Source organism: Sarcophilus harrisii, chromosome 3 (genome assembly GCF_902635505.1).
Source record: "Sarcophilus harrisii chromosome 3, mSarHar1.11, whole genome shotgun sequence".
Taxonomy (NCBI): Eukaryota; Metazoa; Chordata; class Mammalia; order Dasyuromorphia; family Dasyuridae; genus Sarcophilus; species Sarcophilus harrisii.
In genome coordinates, this window is record NC_045428.1 from 278,924,615 (window position 1) to 278,945,614 (window position 21,000).

Genomic DNA, 21,000 nt, shown 5'->3' on the forward strand with positions numbered 1-21,000 from the left:
TTTTTTCCTTTTGGGTTCCGGCTTTTCTTGTGCAGCACAATAGTGGAAATATGTATAGAAGAATTACACATGTTTAATATATATTGTATTACTTGCTATCCAAGGGAGGGAGCGGGGGAAGAGAGGAAGAAAAATTTGGAACAATGTTTTACAAAGGTGAATGCTGAAAACTGTATAAAAAAAAAAAAAAACACTGATTATAACATCTAAAATGATTATCATAAAGGACACTATCTGCATCCAGAAAGAACTGATAAATCTGAAAGTGTAGAATAATTTTACTGTGTCTTTCTGATTTGTGTCTTATCGTAACCATCTTTGGGGCAGGAAAGAGAAAATAATTTGTGATAGTTTTGTTGTAGACTCTCAAGATGTGCCTAGTAGATTTGCAATTTTTCAATCATCTTTATTGTACTATGTTATGAATACTATTTTATTCCATAAACTAAAAGTTTAATTTGACATATGAATAAACAGAGATCCTCCTCAAAAACTTTCATGACTTAAGGCAAATTCATCATTTTCCCAGTTTAGAATAAGAGAACATTTTTTAAACAGGAACAGCTTGATTTTTTAAAGCAACACCAAAAGCATACTTATTATCAAGACAAATTTTAAAAAGTTGACAAGAGACAAAACAAAGCACTTCAAGTCAAAGTAACTTAAATTTTATTTTACTTAATCAAAATTAGCAGACAATCAACGTTTTCCACCGACTCGGGGAGCAGAAACTTTCACAGGCTTCACAATTTTTTGTTTAGGTGCTGCCTTTGTGGGAGCCTATGAAAAGACATGAATTAATGTAACACGATTCCAATTTTCCCTATATATTAACAATTTGTCATCTCAAAGCAGGCACATAAATATAACTGAGCAATACTGCCTTCCAACCACTTCACCTTTCCCCCCCACACTTTCCTTCTCTTCAAACCCCTGTCCACCTGCTTTATAGATCCAGTTCTGACTGTAGTATTAGTATAACCGACTTAAGATTCTTTATAGCAGTTTCTTAGGGAGATCTAGGCTAGCTCCAGTGTACATTGATCAAGACAAGTTAGTGGACCTGTAACTTGGCTGTTAACTGCTCATTTGTGACTGATCTAGTTGGATATGACCTCATTTATACATTTCTAATGTTCATATGACGTCAAACCAAGAGAACAATTCTAGTTACTGAAACAACCTCCATCTACTACATCTACAATAGTCCCAACTACACTAGTCATCTAGCTTCTGCCTATGGACTACTTTTCCCCATATTGCAGTCATTTAATATTCATAGTAAATATATTTCTAGAATCAGAGAATAACAACTACCTTAGCGGCAGATGCAGCTGTTTTCTTAGTTGCTTGCTTGGCCTTTTTTGCTTCCTTGGCAGCCCTGGAAAGTAAAAATTATCTTAAGCAAAAATATAAAATTGACTGCCATTGTAAAAATGGAATAACGTGTTAGCAACAAAACAGAAAACAATTCCCATTCATAACTACCCCCCCACTTCCCAAAAGAAAGCACACTTGAGGGGGTAGGGATTAGCAGTGGTGAATACATCCTCAAATGATAGTCACTAAACCTCCAATAGAATATACATAGCTTAAAGCACTATCAGTTTCAGCTTCAATTCAATTACCACAAATCTTCAGACTAGCAAGGCAGCAAAACATTTTTTTTTTTTTTTAAATTTAGTTATTCACCATTCCACAATCAGTTCATGCTAACAGAAAAATGTTTCTGACTTGTATCCTATTGAAAAAACCAAATGTTCACAAACCACACAACAGTCTTAATGGCCTTTAAATATAGTTTGGCACTACATACATGTAAACAGAAAAAGTAATGAGAATGAGTTGATTGTTAACACCGTACACTAATAAATGATTCCTCACCTGATGGCTTGTTCTCGTTGGGCCTTTCGAACTTCAGGTTTCTGGTTCCTCTTGGCCATTATATCAGCAAGAGAAGCTCCAGTGATGGCTCTCTGGAATTTAACAGCCCTGCGAGTTCTTTTCTTTTGAATCTCTTCCTGAGGAAAAAAACAGCATTTCATTCATTGGGGAGTTTGAAGAAAAGTTATCCACAGGAAAAGCATTACCTTAGAAACAATGTAACCCAACGTTTTATTTTACAGAAAAGGTCAGAGAGGTAGAACAGCTTGGCTATGGCCATGTAGTTAGTAATAGTCAAGACAGCAATAATCCCAGTTTCTGACCAAATTCAGTATTTTTTTTACTATACTTGAAACAAATTAGTGGGAAATGTGCCTGTTTTATTATTCCAAGGGCAGGGAGCCAAAATAACCCATATATTCAGTAAGATAATTGCACTTCAAATATTCAGTGGCAAATGCCCCTTCATTTACCTACTGACCATTTTTACTGCTTTTTCAAAGTTAGAAAATCCAAGTGTCCAGTTTCAGCTTAATCTAGTACCTGCCTTTCACATGAACAAGCAACAGGAAATATGGATCCTCTAAAAACTAACACCAAAATACCAAAATGAAATACATACCAGACACTTGACAATACTCCCACACACTATTTAGAAAGGAGTAAATTTAAAGTCTTAGATACTTCTTCACCCCCTTACTTATTACATCTAAATAAAGCAACTACAAAGACTTGCCAATTCTACTTCCAGATCATCTCACCAATGTATTCCACCATCTGTCTCCATCAAGCCAGCAGCTCTAGTTTAAGCCCTACTAATGTTTAATTAGTCTTTAATTGGTATCCACCTTACACTTTAATGCCAAAGTGATACTCCTAAAGCATGACATTCTTATGAACATGCAATTCTCTTGTTAAAAGTTTTCAGTGGACTACACTGCTCAAATGTGGCTGCTCTTCTGCTCACTAAATATTCCACTCTACCAAATTACCCTAAAATTCAGCCAAACTGGCCTACTCCCTAGTCTTTATACTTGATGACCCTCTATGTTTAGCACACACATCCCTTCCTGATCTCAGCATATCTAAAGTCCTAATTTGCTTCAAACCTCACTTTCGTCCACCTCCTAAACAAGATCTTTCAGCAGGTTCAAGTGCTAGGCATTCTCCTTGCTCAAAACCTTGTATTTTTACTTGTACATGTTTTTCCCAAGTTAGAAATAAATTCCTTTGAGGCAGATATTTTAATCTATTACCAGGATCTTGTATAGTCTATCTCTTAATAAATGCCTGCTGTTTATTACCTGTATGCTGGGTCTGTATGCTGACCCATATTTAAGATTAGACAATGGGGGAAAGGGGAATTAAGTGCTTACTATGTGCCTAGCACTGTGCTAATCACAAATATCTCATTTGATCCTCATTTTACAGTTAATGAAATGGGTTCATTTGTGACTTGCAGCATCATATAGTTATGAAAGATCTGGTGCCCAAATTGAATCCAGGTTTTCTGAACTCTGGATTCAGCTTCTATACACTGTGCCACCTAGATGCTTCTTGGGCTGGCCAATATATATCAGAGAAATAGATTAAATACAATAGCATCAGAAACCCTGGATCATCACGTCTAGCTTTTTTCCTAGGCTGCCAACTGTGACCTTGGATAAGTCATAGCACCTCTGCTTCAGCTCTTCATCAGTAAATTAAGGACATTAGACTAGCTATACATTTACATAGCTATAAAGTTGTATGTAAACGTAAACTGCTATCACACTATTAAAATTTATTTTATTTCCAATGGAATAACTTTTAAAAGACTTGATTCTTTAACTCTATCCTAGCCTTGTATCTTATTTCTTTCAGAGTACATATGGAAGACTGTTCTCTTGCTGTGATTCTCAATACCATCCTTTGGAGTATTCCAGGATTAAATCAACACATAATTAACCTCCAACTATATCAACAACATCAAATGTAATCATTTCAAAAAATATCACAAAAAGAAAAAGACTCAGTTATCACCTAAAAAATTCCCACAAATTATTAAAACGATTATTCCATTACAAATGAAAACAAAATGACACAAATTAAGGTTACCTTTTAAGCTTACTATTAAAAAAAAATTTCCAACAATTTATTGATCTGTTCTATTTTCATATAACTCCAGCTTATACTTCCAATGTTTTAGATAATCCTTAAATTCGAACTTGGTTTTGCTAGTTGCCTTGAAAGGCAGGATTGTAGTCTATGAGGATAACACTAGAACCAAATTGTACTTATGATACGCACCATTTGTAGTTAAATCACTTAACCTTTCAGAAGCTCAAGAAAGATATACACTCATCTGATTTGGTGGCTAAGGATGAAAAAGGCCCCTCAAAACACCAAACACATTTCACTAACCGACTGGCCCTTCTTGTGCTTTCTTCTATACAGGACAGTCCAGTTGATCTGCCGAGGATTCCTCTTTGAAAGAAATGCAGACTCGCATTTTGCATTCAAAAATTGGAAAACCTATGGTGAAAAAAAATTTAAGATGATCTGCTCACAAGAAAGTATCAGCTATTATACAATGCAAAGGATTGTTATCCTTTTATGCAAATGACAACTAGTAGGAAGCCAGAAGTCATTATCATAAACTACCAGAATTAAATTATACTACATAAAAGTAATGGATTATAGAGTGGACTACGGAATAAATGGAATGGGGTTCAAGGAAACCCATATGAAGTAAGGCAGAGTGAAGTCAGCAAAATCAGAACACTGTAAAAAAGGGGGGAAAACCTTTTGCAAAGAGATTTTCGATCAATATGACTATCGAATAAAGAACTATACTACCTAGCCCGATGTTGATGGATTCAAAATGATGAGCGAGTCATTTGGGGGGGGGAGGGGGGAGTGACAACGTAGAAATGTGTAACGAGAACTCTCATTTACAAAAATTTTGCTTTACTTCCAAATAGGGATGGAGTAAAAGTATTAGTGAAAAAATAAAAAGTAAGCACAACTACAGTCGTTAGGGGCACAGAAGAAACCGTGGTAGCCTCCCTCCAGGGCCGCGCCGGGAGCTCCTAGGCTGCCCCGGGGCCTGCTCTGCCGCATCTTCCCGTCCCGGGCCCGGGTGCGGCGCGAGAGCGTCTCACCTTCCCGTCCGTGCGGGCATAGCGCCTCCCATGCCCCGGGTAGATCTTGTACCCGCTGAAACTGCACAGCTCGACCCTGAAAAGAGAACCGGGGAAATCAGTCACCGAGGGCGTCCCAAACTAGAAAGTGCCATGCCGGCGAACGCAGAGGCCTCCCGGGCGAGGATGGAGGTGGATAGGAAAGCTAGCATCTTTACTTACTTCATGGCTGCAAGGAGCAGGAAGATGGCGAAGAGGAAGAGGGAATTGTGGGAAGGATTCTTATATACGGGGACGGTCTCCTCTGGCGTCTTCCGTCCCGCGCCCACGTTAGACGCCTAGAGATGACACTGCTTCCGGTGATGGGTCGAACATTTGAGTAGCGGCGTTTTGGGATTCGTTCTCGGGAAGGGAAGTACGTTCTTTAGTCTGTAATCTAGTACTTTTTGATTGGATTATATCCCACAACTTAGATCACGTTTTATTCTTTAGGGCTCGATATAAAACCTCCCTGTAAACTAAGCAGGATTGTTGTCCCCCTTTTATAAGGGAAGAAACAGGGTCCGGGGAGGGAAATGACGTATGGTTCCTAAATGACAACATCTATTCGGAATGGCAGACTGAAGACAGTACTTCTCAGTGACAAACCGAGGAGGAGCCAGCATCTCGCGCTGTGCCCGAGCGGACAAGTCAAGCTGAGACACTGAGTCACAGTGGGACAGTGAGCTTGGCCTTATAAGTTCCGCAGCCTAAACTCAAGAGCTCCCTCGTCGTCCGTCCGGCCGTGGGGCTGCCCACGGACATCCATCCCGTCACCCCTCCCCTTCCCCCTTTCCCCCCAGCTCCAGGGTTACGGGTAATACCAGCGCCTTGAAACCCAAGAGCCAGGGGTCGGTCTGAAGTGACTCTTGGATGGCTGGCGGGGACGTGAGGGCGCCGGCGGGATCAGCTGCTCCCCTCCACGTCCCTCCGGGAGCAGAGCCCAAATTGGCCCCGCCCACCGCCTCTCTCCTCCCTCCTGTTCCGCCTTCTTCCTAGATCGCTGCCAGTCACCTTTGATCCAGCAGTGTTACTACTGGGATTATATCCCAAAGAGATCATAAAGAAGGGAAAGGGACCTGCATGTGCAAAAATGTTTGTGGCAGCCCTTTTTGTGGTGGCCAGAAACTGGAAACTGAGTGGATGCCCATCAATTGGAGAATGGTTGGGTAAACTGTGGTATATGAATGTTATGGAATATTATTGTCCTGTAAGAAATGACCAGCAGGATGATTTCAGAAAGGCGAAATAAGCAGGACCAGGAGATCATTATATACTTCAGTAATAATACTATATGATGCTCAATTCTGATGGACGTGGCCATCTTCAGCAAGGAGATGAACCAAATCATTTCCAATAGAGCAGTAATGAACTGAACCAGCTAGACCCAGGGAAAAAACTATGAGGAAAGAGTGTCATTGTCCACTCCTGTTATTGTCCGCTTGCATTTTTGTTTTTCTTCTCGGATTATTTTTACCTTATTTCTAAAGCCGATTTTTCTTGTGCAGCAAGATAACTGTATAAATATATATACATATATTGGATTTAATATATATTTAACATGTATTGGTCTACCTGCTTCTGGGGGAGGGGATGGGGAGGAAGGAGGGGGAAAATTGGAACAAAAGATTTTGTAACTGTCAGTGCTGAAAAATTACACATGCATATATCTTTTTTAAAATTTTTTTTTTATTATAGTAACTTTTTATTGACAGAACCCATGCCAGGGTAATATTTTTACAACATTATCCCTTGCACTCACTTCTGTTCCGATTTTTCCCTCCCACCCTCCACCCCCTCCCCTAGATGGCAAGCAGTCCTATATATGTTGAATATGTCCTAGTATATCCTAGATACAATGACATGCATATATCTTGTAAATAAAAAGCTATAATAAAAAATATCAGTAAAAAAAATTAGATGCTATATATTAGATTTAACATATATATTTTAACATGTTTAACATATATTGGATTACTTGCCATCTAGGGGAGGGAGTGGGGGAAGGGGGGAAATTTGGAAAAGTTTTACAAAGGTCAGTGTTGAAAAATTATCCGTGTATGTGTTTTGAAAATAAAAAGCTTTAATAAAAAAATTATCTCAAAAAATAGAAAAAGTTTAGATGCTATAGTATTTTGTGCTTTTAGATTTAGTATTGCTATTGCTTCCTTGTCTATGTTACCTTTTATCATAATGTAGTTTTCCTGTTTATCTCTTTTAATTGAATCTAATTTAGCTTTAACTTTGCCTGTGATCATGATTGCTTCTATGCTTTTTTTAATATCAGTTGAAACATAAATAAATTCTATTCCAGCTAGCCCCACTTTCTGCTGGGGGAACCATCTGGGTTCAGTAATCAGATATAGATCAGGACAACTGGAGATGGAGATATTCCATCATGATTATATACAACTTATTCAACCATTCTTAAGTTGATGTATATCTCCTCAATTTCCAATTCTTTGCCACCATTAACAGAGCTGCTATAAACAGAACTGCTTATGTGGATCCCTTTCCCTGTAGAGGTTGTTAAATGGAGAATTTACACCTTGAAAATCTGCAAATGTTATATAAATTAGGGCTTGATTTATTGATTGTATAAACTTTAAAAAGCAACAGTTAAATGTGCAAATAAAACTTGAAAGCATGTTTTCCCATATATTTCCCTGCTTTGAGAGAGAGTTATTATATATTTCACTAATGTATCACTATATGCTGTTCATATAAATGCTTTTACTTTGAACTAATGTATACACTTTTAGATGTGCTAAACATCAAGTAAGGCCATGGTTTTGAACAGAAGCAGACTCAAAGATTATAGATGTTAATGTAATATTTCTAACATTTCTTTACATAGGTTTTACCAAAAAAAAAAAAAAAAAAAAAATGCTTTCTCTTATACACTGGTCAAATCAGCTGTAAAATATCCCAGTGTAAATTTCTCTTTTTCACATTCACCCATATTCCTCTTTCTTCTTTATCTTTTAAGGCAAATATGAAAATGAAATAGGAGAAAAATGCCTTTCTAATCTTAGTTTGTAAAACGCTTATTTATTCAAGAATTGTTTGGCAAACCAAATTTGAATTTGCCTTATATACAAGGAATCCTTTCCCAGATGGGAAACTACTTTGATTTACCTGAAGTCTTATGATCTGCCTAAAAGAAAAAAAAAATAATTTATTGGTTTCTGTCTAAGTTTGAGGTTTCCCTCAAATTTGGACTCAATAAGATCAAATTGATCAGAGCATAAGAGAAGGCATTCTTTTGTAAATGCTACATAAAGTAATATTAGAAATGTCAAGGGTTCTCACAGATTATATCTGAATAAGATTATAAAACCTGGAAAAGTTCTTGCATTTTGATTTGTTGAGAAATGTTAAACTGGCAGTGTTGTGCTAGTGTTATTAATCAAGGGAGACTAAGCCTTCACCTTGACTTAGCAAGCTTTCAACATTTTAACAAGCATGTAAGTGCCTTTTTACATAGAAGGTACTGTGCTAGGTACTGAAAATACAAAGACAAAAATGAAACATATTGCTAGTATTTTGAAGGATCTCACATCCTACTTCAACATGACATTACTTTTGGTATAAAGAAATTAGTTGCTCTTTTATTATTTAAAAAAATCAAAGGGAATAAAGTTAATAATTTCATGCCAATCTTGCAAATTGGTTGGATATTCAAAGAAAGCTTCAGAATCAGAATGGTAGATTTGGAAGTGATCATTTTGACAGCTGTAAATGAAATTTCAGAGAGAAACAACCTTCAGAGGTCAATCAGTAATTCTTCCAGGATCCAGGTATTCTCAGTCCTGATTCACTTCTGCTCATTACTCCTCTTTGAGAACAAGGACCAACAACAACCTCCTTATCACACTGCATCATATTTTGGATATTTATGTACTTTCTGAATGCTTGAAAATATACTTCTCTACAATACATATCATGCCAAATAAGTAGTTGAAATCTTGTCACAGTGGGGGAAAAGTCTGTTAAATGACCAAAGTGTTACTTCAGAGATAGAAAAAATGAAAGCAAAATTCATCAAGAGGAAAGAAAGATCAAGACTTTCAAAACAAATGGTGACAAAAAGTGGGAAAGGAGCTAGCAATACCAACTCTCAAATTATATTAATCATCAAAATAATTTACTATGGGCTTAATGGAATGTGATTATGGCACAAAAAAATTATGAAAGAGATGGTTTCAGAGAAACCTGGGAAGATTTGTATATATTGTTGCAGAGGGAAGTCCAATTTATATAATAACAATACTGTAAAGAAAAATAACTGAAAAGTTTAAGAACTCTAATTCATGCAATGACCAAGTGGAAGTCAGATGATAGCCATATTACTCATCTCCTGACAAATAGGTGATGGAGGATCAAAATGGGATATTCATTTTTGGACATTGTGAATTCACAAATTTATTTGACATAACTATGCATATTTATTACAAGGGTTCCCTGCCTTCCTTCCTACACAAGGAGTGGAATTAGGAAGGTAAGAAAATAAAATGCTTGTTAATTTTAAAAAAGTAAAATTAAAATTTATTACATAACAATAAAAGCAAATTTATAATACTATATATCAGACTTTATGCTTTACAATTATTATCTTATTTGATCATCACAACAACTTTGAGAGGTAGGTACTATTATTAATTCCTATTTTATAAATGAGAAAATAGAGGCAAACAGATATTAGGTAACTTGGCTAGACAGTGTCTGAGGTCAGATTTGAATTTATGTTTTCCTGAATCTAGGCCCAGTGTCCTGTCTACTATGGCAACAAGCTGCCCTCATTTTTAAAAGAAAGGAAGGAAAGAAGGCAAAAAGAAAGAAAGAAAGATAGGGAAGGAGGGAGGAAGGAAGGCAAGAAGAAAGGAAGGGAAGGAAGGAAGAAAATAAAATGTTATGTTGCATAAAAAAATGAAAATGTTATGTTGAAATACAAGTAGTAAGTCATTTATGTTTGTTCTTACAAGTATATAAGCCCTGTTGATCATATTTGTTTTGGCTTATTCCGACATGCTAGAGAGAATTGGTAATTTGGTTAAATTGCAAAAGTTTTAATAAGGAGTCAGTATACAGAATAAAAGTATTCTATTAATTATGTCTTTTTTTTTAATCAACTAAGTTGTTAAGTAACAATGCTTCAAATAGCAAAAAATGTGAATTAGTTTCTTGCTTCATGATTGAATATATCATAGATATTTTATACAGATTCTTAAGCATAAAAGATAGTAAATAATTAATTAAAGGAAAAAAGTTTCATAGTCTCACAGATTCCCTTTAAATTGCCAGGGTTAAAAAGAATGGGATGTAAACTTTAGGGGAAGTACTTCCTAGCTGAAGAGAATTTTTTCACATTTGCAATAAGGAAATTTAATCATCAAACTGAATTATATTCTTATTCAAAGCAAGTTTTCATTTTTTTTTTTTACTAATGTCTTTTGTTTTTATACCACATTTATCTTTTTTTTTTTTTTTGCTGAGGCAATTTGGGTTAAGTGACTTCCCCAGGGTCGTACAGCTAGGAAGCTTTAAGTGTCTGAGGCCAGATTTGAACTCAGGTCCTCCTGACTTCTGCACTACCTAGCTGCCCCAAGAATTAAAGAATGTCTTAAGTCAACAGATGTAACCAGCAGGTGCTGGTTGAGTGCAAATGATTTGGGTTTTTGCCCGGGGCAAGCAAAATTTTTAATTGAACATTTTTAATAAGCCTCAAATATATAAGCCACACACCCTGCATAAAATTAGAGCTTCATTAACAGAACATATGATGATGTGGCAAGGGGAAGGGGGAATATGGAAATATATCAAGGAGCATATATAGTGGAATTGTCATGAAATATTAGATTTTGGCAGGATCTTCTCCAATGGAAATTCTGGGGAAGGGATGACGAGGCAGGATGAGATTATAGACTATAACTACTGGTTTGGGCTGGGTGGTAATCAGTGGATTTTTTCTATTTCTACTTTCCCCTCATCTTCTATCATTCCAGGACAATTTTCTTGGATTATTTCCTACATTACTGTGTTAAGGTTCTCTTTTTGGTCACAACTTTCTGGCAGTCTAATTATTCTTATATTTTCTCTTGATTTTGTAATGCTAGAAAAACTGAAGCAAGATAGAGATAAGAGAGTTTTTAATATTTTATTTGAGAGGGAGAGATTGTGCTGGGGGCAAAAGAGGATCCATGTTACCCCTAACAGCTGAAATGGACTCGTGTCTCAAAGCATCCAGCAGCAAGTGATGGATTCCAGGGATTCTTATAGGGAACAAAGCAGGGTGGGATTAGAACTCTGGTGAGCGGAACTTCCAGGAATGGACCATAATTTGGTTCTGGCAAGTAAGGAAGGGTCATAAATCCTGATAAGTTAGGAGGGTCAGGAGCCACTCAGTCTGAGATAGGAGGTGTTCCCTCCCCACATCTGAGACTAACCATCTGCAGTTTATGGTTCTATGGAATGCTAGTGGTCCGGCCTCTCAGCCCTAATTTATATCAATCCTAATAGTTAGGGAGGTTGCAACCAGGGGGACTGAAGCAGAACAATTCAAGGAATTGAGGCAGAATAATTTAGGCAAACTGAGGCAGAACAATTCAGGGAAACTGAATCAGAACATTAAAAGGAAACTGGCAAAACAGTTTGTTCTCCAGATCTGTCATTTTCCTTATGTTTCACATTCTATTCTATTTCCTCAAATAGGATATAATCTATTTTGTTATTTCTTGGTCTCTCATAGTTTCACTGGCTTCCCCTTGCCCAATTCTAATTTTCAAAGAATTATTTTAATCTTTGAGACTCTATACATCCTTTTAGAGTTAACTCTTTTTTCATAATGTTTTTCTTAGGTGGTTTTTATTTTTCTTTAATTTTTCCTCAATGTCTCTCATTTGATTTTTAAATTCATTTTTGAGCTCTTCTATAAATTCTCTTTAGGTGGGGAGCCATTTCACATTACTATTTAGGGTAGAAAAAGCTCTTTTTATTTTAGTGTCCTCCTCTGAAGATGAACCCAGCTCTTCCCTGTTTCTATAATATGTTTCAATGGTGGGGTTCTTTCTTTGACAATTCGTTTTTTTTTTTTTTTTTTAAATAAGAGGTATTAGTGTAACCACCTCTAATTGATATAATAAAGACTCTGGGTCTCCCAGATCTTTGTGGAGGATGAGCCACCTGGCCTGGGGAAATTCCTAAAAATGATCTCCACCCACCTGAATCTCCCTTGGGAAAGCTATCTGGTTCCTGTGAGAATCTCCCATTCCCAAATGATTTGATAATCAGCTTGGCCTGGGGCATAATCACCACATAGTATTGAATTGAAAATTAGCCCCTAATTGCTCCCTAGCCCCACACCATAGAAACCTAATATAACCAAAGGCTGTATCCCAAACTTGCTAATTCCTTTAAAGATCTGGTCCACTAAGGAAGTTGTTTCTCAGTGTAATAAGCTTTTTTTTTTTTTTTTTTTTTTTGCCAAAAACTTCACCTACAGATCAGGACTGGGAATTCAAAACTGGCCTGAGGATTCTGTTGCTGTTAGGGTATTTCTCACACCTCAACATAATCATGAGGTAGAGGGGTTAGTACTTCAAGCTTCCCTTCAGCTTGCCCCCTCTGACTGGAAATCCCAAACCAAGAGCTCCATCCTCCTGCAAGTACCCACAGCCATCAGCATCCCTGCCCTGCTGCTTCTGCACTCAGAGGATGCTGGTTCTCTCTCACCCAAGGCAGTATCTCAGTTGGGCCTGGTGTTCCCAGTCAGCAGAGATTCACTCAATCTTCCCCAGCTCAAACCTCCACTTGACAAAAAGTCCAGGAGATGTGTTTGTGGTTGCTGCTGAGGCTTCGCCCACATCCATCTAGCTAGAGGGATCCCCACTTGGCCTGGAGCTAGCCTGGAAGTGTTTGCACTTCAGACAGATTAATACTGGCCCAGGGTCTTTCTTCAGATCTTTTAGGGTTGTATTAGAAAGTCTTCTTGATTTTTCATTAGTCTATGTTTGCCCTGAGGCACAAATTTGTTGTATTTGTAAGGGAAATTGGGAGAGCTTGAAATTATCAACCTACTCTTGCCAGAATCTTTTTTTTTTCCAGAAACTTTTCAACTGTGAAAACAAAACCTTACAATTTTACTTCTCATATTACCAGTCCCTAGCAGAATATTAACTATTTGGAGATAGAGACTGTCTTGATTTTCTATTTGTAACCCCAGCACTTAGAATGACGTTTGGCATATAGTAAAACACTGATGAATACTTATTCATTCATTCTAAGTGAGACCATCTCTTTGAGATGTCCTGTAAACAGATGTATTTATTTCCATCTTCCTTTGACTTTCTTCCACAGAGCCTTTGAGAGAAGGGATTCACCCCTTCCCTTTTCAGGAATCAATACAGCTGCCTTTCTGCAAAACACAGAACAAACCACATTATGCCTATGGCTTGAGTGGAGTTCATAGCTGCTTTTCTGCATTCCTTTTGAGGTTGGATCAGACATTGGAGAATGGAGTGGACTTTTCCAGCCCAATAAATTGCAGGAGCATATGGGCTATAATAGAATGTTCTTGTTCTGCAGAATTACATGGCTGAAGCAGATATGTGCTTGCCCACATTATCCAAGAGGAAAATTCATGGAAAATGTTCCCAGATCACAATGTCCTTCATAGAAGGGGGGAAATATAAATTTTTTAAGTAGTATGCTACTGGAAACTAGCCTTTTAACCAACAGTGTAGGTTACTTAGGTAGTTTCAGCTGTGGTATTTGAGAATTTGGAGATTCGCTACAAAGTGGTGTGCCTTTTGGAGAAAGATTATCCACATGACTTTGCATTAAGGGGGCTAAACAAGCACCAAAAGGACAAGTCATAACATAAGTGAGAGTGATGAGGGCTGAGAGTACGGAAGAAGAGGTGAGACAGGACAGCTGTCCAAGAAAGGTGAAGGAATTTCACTCAACCCAAAGGCTATGGTAAAAAGCTTTATTGTTAAAGAAAACACCAAGAGGGACTTTTTTGGCAGGCATATCATTTTCAAGAGAGAAGTGATCTGTAAAGAAACATTTTCTGAAGACCTATTTTATGCATGAGTCTAAGGGGAGTCTTAAAATGATGTGAAATCTTGCTGGGGTTGTGACTTCCTCCAAGAAAGCTTATTTTGCTCCAGAGGATGCAAGACCTTTTGGGTTTGTAGATCAAAGGAGACATTTTGTTGGTGATTTTACATAATTTTACAGGGCTGACTCAGATCAAGCAAAATTTTACTCTCATCAAGAGGAAAGAAGAGATTGTCCCAATGTTAATGTAAGTAATTTAGTAAGTCAGAGAATAAGCATTTATTAAGAGTCTTCTGCTGCCAAGCACTGTGCTAAGTCCTAGAGATACAAAAAGAGGCCCCAAAAAATGGATTTGATACAGATTTGATGGAAATGAAATTACATATCTAACAGCTCTTTCTGAAGGAGTCCAAAAACTATAGGATGGCACTACAATTCTGAGAGTAACTGTAAAGCCCTGAGAGGAGGAGAGGCCAGGGTGTTGCCTCATTGGCAAGCCAAATTTAGTTCCTTTTCAAGGAGAATTTGAATGAATGAAAAACATCCATTAGTGCTTACTTTGCATTAATCATTGGATATACAAATAAAAAGCAAAACAGTTAATGCCCTAAAGAAGTTTACATTCTAATAAAGGGGTATAACACTTATAGAGGATTTGAGACCAGGGAAGGAAGGATGCTTTGCTCTAAGAAGTCACAAAAATGACAAGTAAAGAATTGATTGAAATAGCCTTTCTAGAAGAAATGGTATCATTTGATAACACTACTCAGACCAAAAGATGGAACAAGAGCATGTTGGGAGTGAAGGGTTTGCTACACAAACAGTAGGGGACCAGGTATCAAGAAAATGGTGGGGCAGATGGGATTTGAAGCATGCTGAAGCCAGCTATATATAGTGGACCTCTTGAATTTGCATTCATATATTCATTAATTGAGAAGGCTTGGTCCTAGGACCAGAATTCCAAAGCTCAATGGATTTAAGTCCTTCAGAATTTTGTTTCTGGATGTCTGGCAGATACAGAATCAGATGGAAGTCATGAAGAAGCAGATAGATTGCACAGTAGCTAGAATACTGGGTCTGGGGTCAGGAAGACTTGAATTCAGATCTGGCCTCATCTATGTATTAGCTGTGTGACTCTGAGCATGCCACTTAATATTGATTTCCTTCTGTTTTTTTTTAACTGCAAAATGGGGATAAAAATAACACCTACCTCACTGAGTTGTGAGAATTAATATTTGTAAAGTGTTTAGTACAGTGCCCAGAACATAGTAGATACTATATTCATGTTTATTCCTTTCATCCCCTTTCCCTTCCAACTATTAAAATTTTATTATTTTCTGTATCTATGGGCTCTTATGAGTTCTTTGCACTTTCTGCCTCTTTCTGTTCTGTTAAATAAAGGTCCTTCATCTGATATGGATTTGCTATCTTACATATTTGTATGATTGGGAGAGGAGGGAGAATCCCACTGCTCATATTTCTAGAAACCCCAAAGAGCCTATTTTGAGTTTTTCCAGAGCAATATTTGTGTAAGCATTTAAGAAATCAATCCCTGAGGTTGTTCCCAAACTGCATGTGAATGCAGAATTTGTAGTACTTTGAATCACAAAGGACACTGATAATCTGAGGTAAAAGTGAGCATTAACAATTGGAATTTCTTCAGGAAAGGTTTCTCATAGGAGGTGGCACATGAATTTGATGAGTTGAATCCCCTCAATTCCTGGTGATGATGAGGTTAGTGGTAATAAGAGAGTTGTTAAAATCCCCCTTTAATCGGCTGCAGACAATAACATGAAAGAATTCACTTATTCCTGAATTATTAATTGCACAATGAAAGTTTATTGCTGGATAGAAATCAGTTTGTTAAGAGACTGACTTCTATAGTGGCAGAGACTTATTAGGAAAATGGAATTTGGCACTGAGAATGCTTTCTTAGGGGGCAGAAGGGCCCTAGCAAATTGCTTGGGCCATCTACAAGGAGTTGAGCCTAAGGAAGCTGTTATATGGGCATCTTGGTGGGGGACGTAGCTGATCAGACCAGGATTTCTCAATTGAATAAGAATTTCAAAAAAATCAATGGAAGTTGATTTGCCTTGAATAGTGTTTGCTTCTCTAATCCTGAGAGGATGGGCTCTCTCTAGACTCCTTGGAACCCTGGAGATCCTGATCTCTGAGATCAGAAAAGGGACACAACAAAGTTTAGTGATAATCTTAAAGGGAAGTACAGCTTCAGAGTGATAATCTAAAAGGGAACACAGCTTCAGTAAAGGAAACAGTTTCTCTCTGTTGTGCCACAGTTCCCTTTTAATGTCCTGACCCAGTTTCCCTAATTGTCCTATTCAGTTACTCTGCCTCAGGTTATAACCATTCCCTCTTAATGTTAGGATAAAGGTTTTACATCTTAGACCTTAGGCTATAATCATTCCCTCTTAATGTTTGATGGGATAAAGGTCTTTATCCATTTTAGAATATCAGGAGCTCTCCTGTACCTCCATTAGGTTATCCCCATCCAGGTACCTCCCTCATTATGTCATTGTTCTTATAACCCTCTAAAAGAATCTTGTATCTGACATTCACTGTAGGATTCTTGGAGATGATAGTTTCATTCAGTCCTGGGACCAAACCACAGATCCATTTGGTCCCAGTAAATCTCTCCATTTAATAAATTATTAAATTGTTCTCTAATCTCTATCCTGCCTCAGTTTCTCTGCTATTACACCTGCCTCTTCAAATTGAGCCTTAAAGGCAGCTAGGGATTACAAGAGACTGAAGTGAGTAAGAATACCACTCTAGGCATGGGAGAATATGCAAAAGCTTGGAGGTTGGGGACATAATAATTCTGAGGTTCAGAAATAGGATGTGGATTAGTTTGGAATGTGTAGTACATGAGGGACAATAATGTGAAATAAGTCTGTAAAAGTATCAACAAACATTTGTTAAGTACCTACACTGTGCTGAGAATGAAGGTATAAAAACAAAAGTCAAATACTCTCTGCCCAAAAAGCTTATATTCTAAGTTAACAACTATATAAAGTACATGTAAAATGTAAGGTAGTCATTGAATAAATTAATTACTCCATCCTAGTTTTGAGAGTGATAAGTGAGAGTTTTGAGAATCTGGAAGTTTAGGAGAGGTTATCAGTTAAGCCCCTGAGAAGGAATTGCTTTGGGATTAGGGTAAAGGAGAGTACTTCAGATTCAGCCATGATTTATTTCCATCCCTTTTGCTGGAAGAGGACCTTGCAAACTTTGAAGAATCAGGAGGATTTTGGACTTCCTGTGTTACCATTGGCATCCTAGAAGCTTCCTCAGAACAGCAGTGTTTGGAGATGTCTGCTTTGGAGGTCAAGAAGAGATTAGATACAATAAGGAAAGTCAGATTCTAGGTCCTGTAGGAACTCCATCACAAAAGCTACAATGTGCCTAAGAGGGACCTTATGAGTATTCCCACAAAAGAGAGAAAAGAGTTTCTAGAAACCTGGGTCTCTCTTTGTCATATGTGCTCTAAGTTTGGATCTGTTTTCCTCTGAACTTTTATTAAGTCCTGGAGGGAGAATGTGTCACAGACCTTGGGAAAAAATGTTTCCTTCCCATTGTTCTTACTATACTTCCTTAGTAAATGTCCCTTTCTAAAACTAAGTCTAGCTAGTTAGTATAAGCTAGTAATCAGGGAGGAAGCACATCAGTGGAGGCTCATAAAGAATAGCATGAAAAAACTACTCCCCAAATTCTATGGGCCAGCTCTGAATTCTGAAAGAAGATGTAGGGGACTTACATCTGGGGACCCAAACTGTTAGTATAAATACAGAGTTGAAAGAGTACTTACAGAAAATATGTTACAAGAATGTATACAAAATAAAACAAATTAGATTTGAGGTATTGGCAGCAAGAGAATCAAGAAAGGCATCATGTGGAAAGAAGCACATGAACTGAGCTTTGAAGAAAACTGTAATGCCAGAGAAACTGAGGCAAGATAGAGATTAGAGAGTATTTAATAATTTATTTGAAAAAGAGAGGTTTACTGGGATTAAATGGATCCATGGTTTGGTCCCAGGGCTGAATGAGACTATTATCTCCAAGAATCCATCAAACAATGTGAGTTCTCAATGACATATATACACGTGGTTCAGACACAGGGGGTAGATTGAGGCAAGAGTGCAGTCAGAGTGCTAAGAGAGGGAATGAAACTCTGACAGGGTGCGGGGGAGGCACTGAAGATGGGGGATGACATAATGGGGTGAGGCACTGGAAAGGGGGAAAGATATCTGATAAAACATTATCTGATATTCTGATAGATTGGGTTGGGCAGAGGCATTCTGATATTCTAAAATATAAGATCTTTTATCCTTACCAAATATTCTGATGATTAAGATGGAGGGGTGGTTTTGCAGGATTGAGCAGAACAATTAGAAATTGAGGCAGAACAATTCAGGGAAACTGAGGCAGGACAATAAAAGAGAACTGTGGCACAACAAAACTATTATTTCAAAAAAGTAGAGATGAGGAGGTAGAAAGTTTGAAGTACAGGAAAGAATCAAAACAAAATAAAAGAGATGGTGTCAGAAATGGCAGGTAAGCCAGTTATATTTGTACTATACAATGTGTGGAGAGGAGTAAAATATAAGAAGACTTGGAAAAGTAGGAAGGGGACAGAATATGAAAAACTTTAAAATACAAAAAATCATTTCTATTAAATCTACACATATTTATTTTCACATTTTCACAAGCATATGTATATATGTATATATTTTATATAAAATATATATTTATATTTAAGTCTACACGGAAGTTTATTGAATAGGGGAGGGAGGAAATGACATGGTCACACTTTTAGCTTAGGAAAATCACTTTGATAGGTTAGAACCATACTATGAAATCTCTAAAATACTAGACTGAAGAGTTTATATTTTACCATGTAGGTAAAGATCCCTAATGATTCTCAAGCAGAGGAATGATAGATATGATTGGATTATATCGTCTCTAAATTCCTTTTTAATTCCTCATTGTTAGTTCCTCCTCTCATTTTTTTTGCAGCTCCCAGTAGGTGGCATAGATGCTACATCCTCTTATGATTCCTTTTACAATTCTATTTTTGTTTTTGTTTTCAAGGCAATCTTACACTTCTGTAGTTTTCCTTTATTAAAAGAAAGAACATGTATATACTTTTTTCAAACCGATGCTATAGAATATTTTTAATCAGATTTTTGTTACTATTGAATTCTTCATATTTCTCATTCTTTATGGAACAAGAATATACAATTATGATATATGGGGTTTGAGGTTTATTTCTGATTTTTTATTATTACAAATAATGCTGTCATGAATATTTCCATAGAATTAGGTCTTTTGGTATAATCAATAACCTCCTTCAGGTCAAAGAGTAAGAGTATTCATTGGTCCACTAATAATTTGAACTGTGGAAAGAAACACAGCTTTACATGTTGATGAATTTTCCATGTGTATATCCCAAGCTACATCTAAAGGCTTGATTCCCACCAAATGCTCATTACACAAGATGATCACATACAATGAAGAGTGATTAAATTCTTTCATCCAAGCAGATAGATAGTAAACAGAAATCAGAGAAGTTATATAGATGAAAATATACCAGATAAAATAGAGAAAATGCTCTCTTACTGAGGGAGTGGAAGGGTGAGCTATCTTCAGTTTAACAAAGAGACAGACAGACAAAGAAAGAAAGAGACAAAAAGAGCATAGAGTATGCAGTCTCACCCACAGGAAAATTTTCCAAAGTCTCTAGTCAGGTAAGCTGAAAATAGAGATATGCTTGAGGTGTCCACTTTTCTAAATGTCTGCTTCTTCCCATAGTTTTTTTTTTTTTTTTTTCTCCTCAGGGATCATATATATTCTCTCTTGAAACTGGAAGAACAATTCACTTTTTCCTCAGATCTCTATAACTCTAGTCTGTGAGCCAAAAGGAGCTATGAGTCATCATTTTCTCTACCAGTAAGTAAAGTTTTATACCCAGATTTTAGCCCTGGATTAAACATAAAGTTAATCAGAGCTTTATCAAATACCCACTTGGCTAACAATTAAGCATCTTCCACCAACATGTGGAAGCATAAACTTTCATGGGTTTCACAGATTTTTTTAGGTGGCACTTTTATGGGAGATTTTGAAAAGATGACAAATTAATAAGTGAAATTATTTAAAGTTTTCTTCTGCATTTTGTTTTTGTGGTTCAGTTGTGTTGCACTCTTTGCAACTCTAATTAGGGGTTTTCTCAGCAAGGATATTAGAATAATTTGACATTTCCTTCTCCAGTTCATTTTATACATGAGGAAGCTGAGGCAAATTATTTTTAGTGATTTTCCCAGAGTCACACAGCTAGTATCTGAGGATACATTTGAACTAAAAAAAGATGAATATTTCTGACTCCAGGCTTGGCACTGTGTCACCTAGATGCCTTTTTTCCTCTGCATAGTTTTTACTATCAAAAGGGAAAATGTCTAATACTTAAAATTCCAAGGGAACTGCAAAATAAAAGTATATTTATCCTTGGAATATTTAGCCACATTTTCACTTCTTGGCCTTTTAAAAATGTACAAAGAAATCAAATGAAAAAAATTGTTGACTGATTCTTCTATTACAAAGTACTGACTAGCTCAGATGTAGTTATGGACTGCCATTTGGTCCTGGGACAAGATTTTGTTAAGAATTCGTGCTTTAAAACATAGTATTTCCACTCTTTCTGTTATTGTTGCTTGCATTTTTGTTTTCTTCTCAGGTTTTTTTCTTTCTTTCTTTCTAGATCTGATTTTTCTTGTGAAGCAAAACAACTGTATAAATATGTACACATATATTGGATTTAACATATATTTTAACATATTTAACATGTATTGGACCTGCCATCTAGGAGAGGGGGTGGAGGGAT

The 21,000-nt window shown here is 36.9% G+C and overlaps 1 protein-coding gene across 1 annotated transcript; it reads right to left on the bottom strand.

The window, feature by feature from the left end:
- Positions 1 to 646: 646 nt before the first annotated feature.
- RPL24 (ribosomal protein L24) lies at positions 647 to 5,561 on the bottom strand. Its single transcript, XM_003763532.2, has 6 exons — positions 5,229 to 5,561; positions 5,028 to 5,103; positions 4,288 to 4,398; positions 1,885 to 2,021; positions 1,318 to 1,381; positions 647 to 780 (listed from the first exon to the last, which is right to left on the bottom strand). The coding sequence occupies exons 1-6, from the start codon at positions 5,231 to 5,233 to the stop codon at positions 700 to 702; spliced, it is 474 nt and encodes a 157-aa protein (XP_003763580.1). The 5' UTR covers positions 5,234 to 5,561; the 3' UTR covers positions 647 to 699.
- Positions 5,562 to 21,000: the final 15,439 nt, after the last annotated feature.

Coding starts and splice junctions, on each gene's coding strand:
- RPL24 (XM_003763532.2), bottom strand. Junction 4,399..5,027: donor ATGCCCGCACGGACGGGAAG/GTGAGACGCTCT, acceptor TTTTCACCATAG/GTTTTCCAATTTTTGAATGC. Junction 2,022..4,287: donor AGCACAAGAAGGGCCAGTCG/GTTAGTGAAATG, acceptor TTTTTTCCTCAG/GAAGAGATTCAAAAGAAAAG.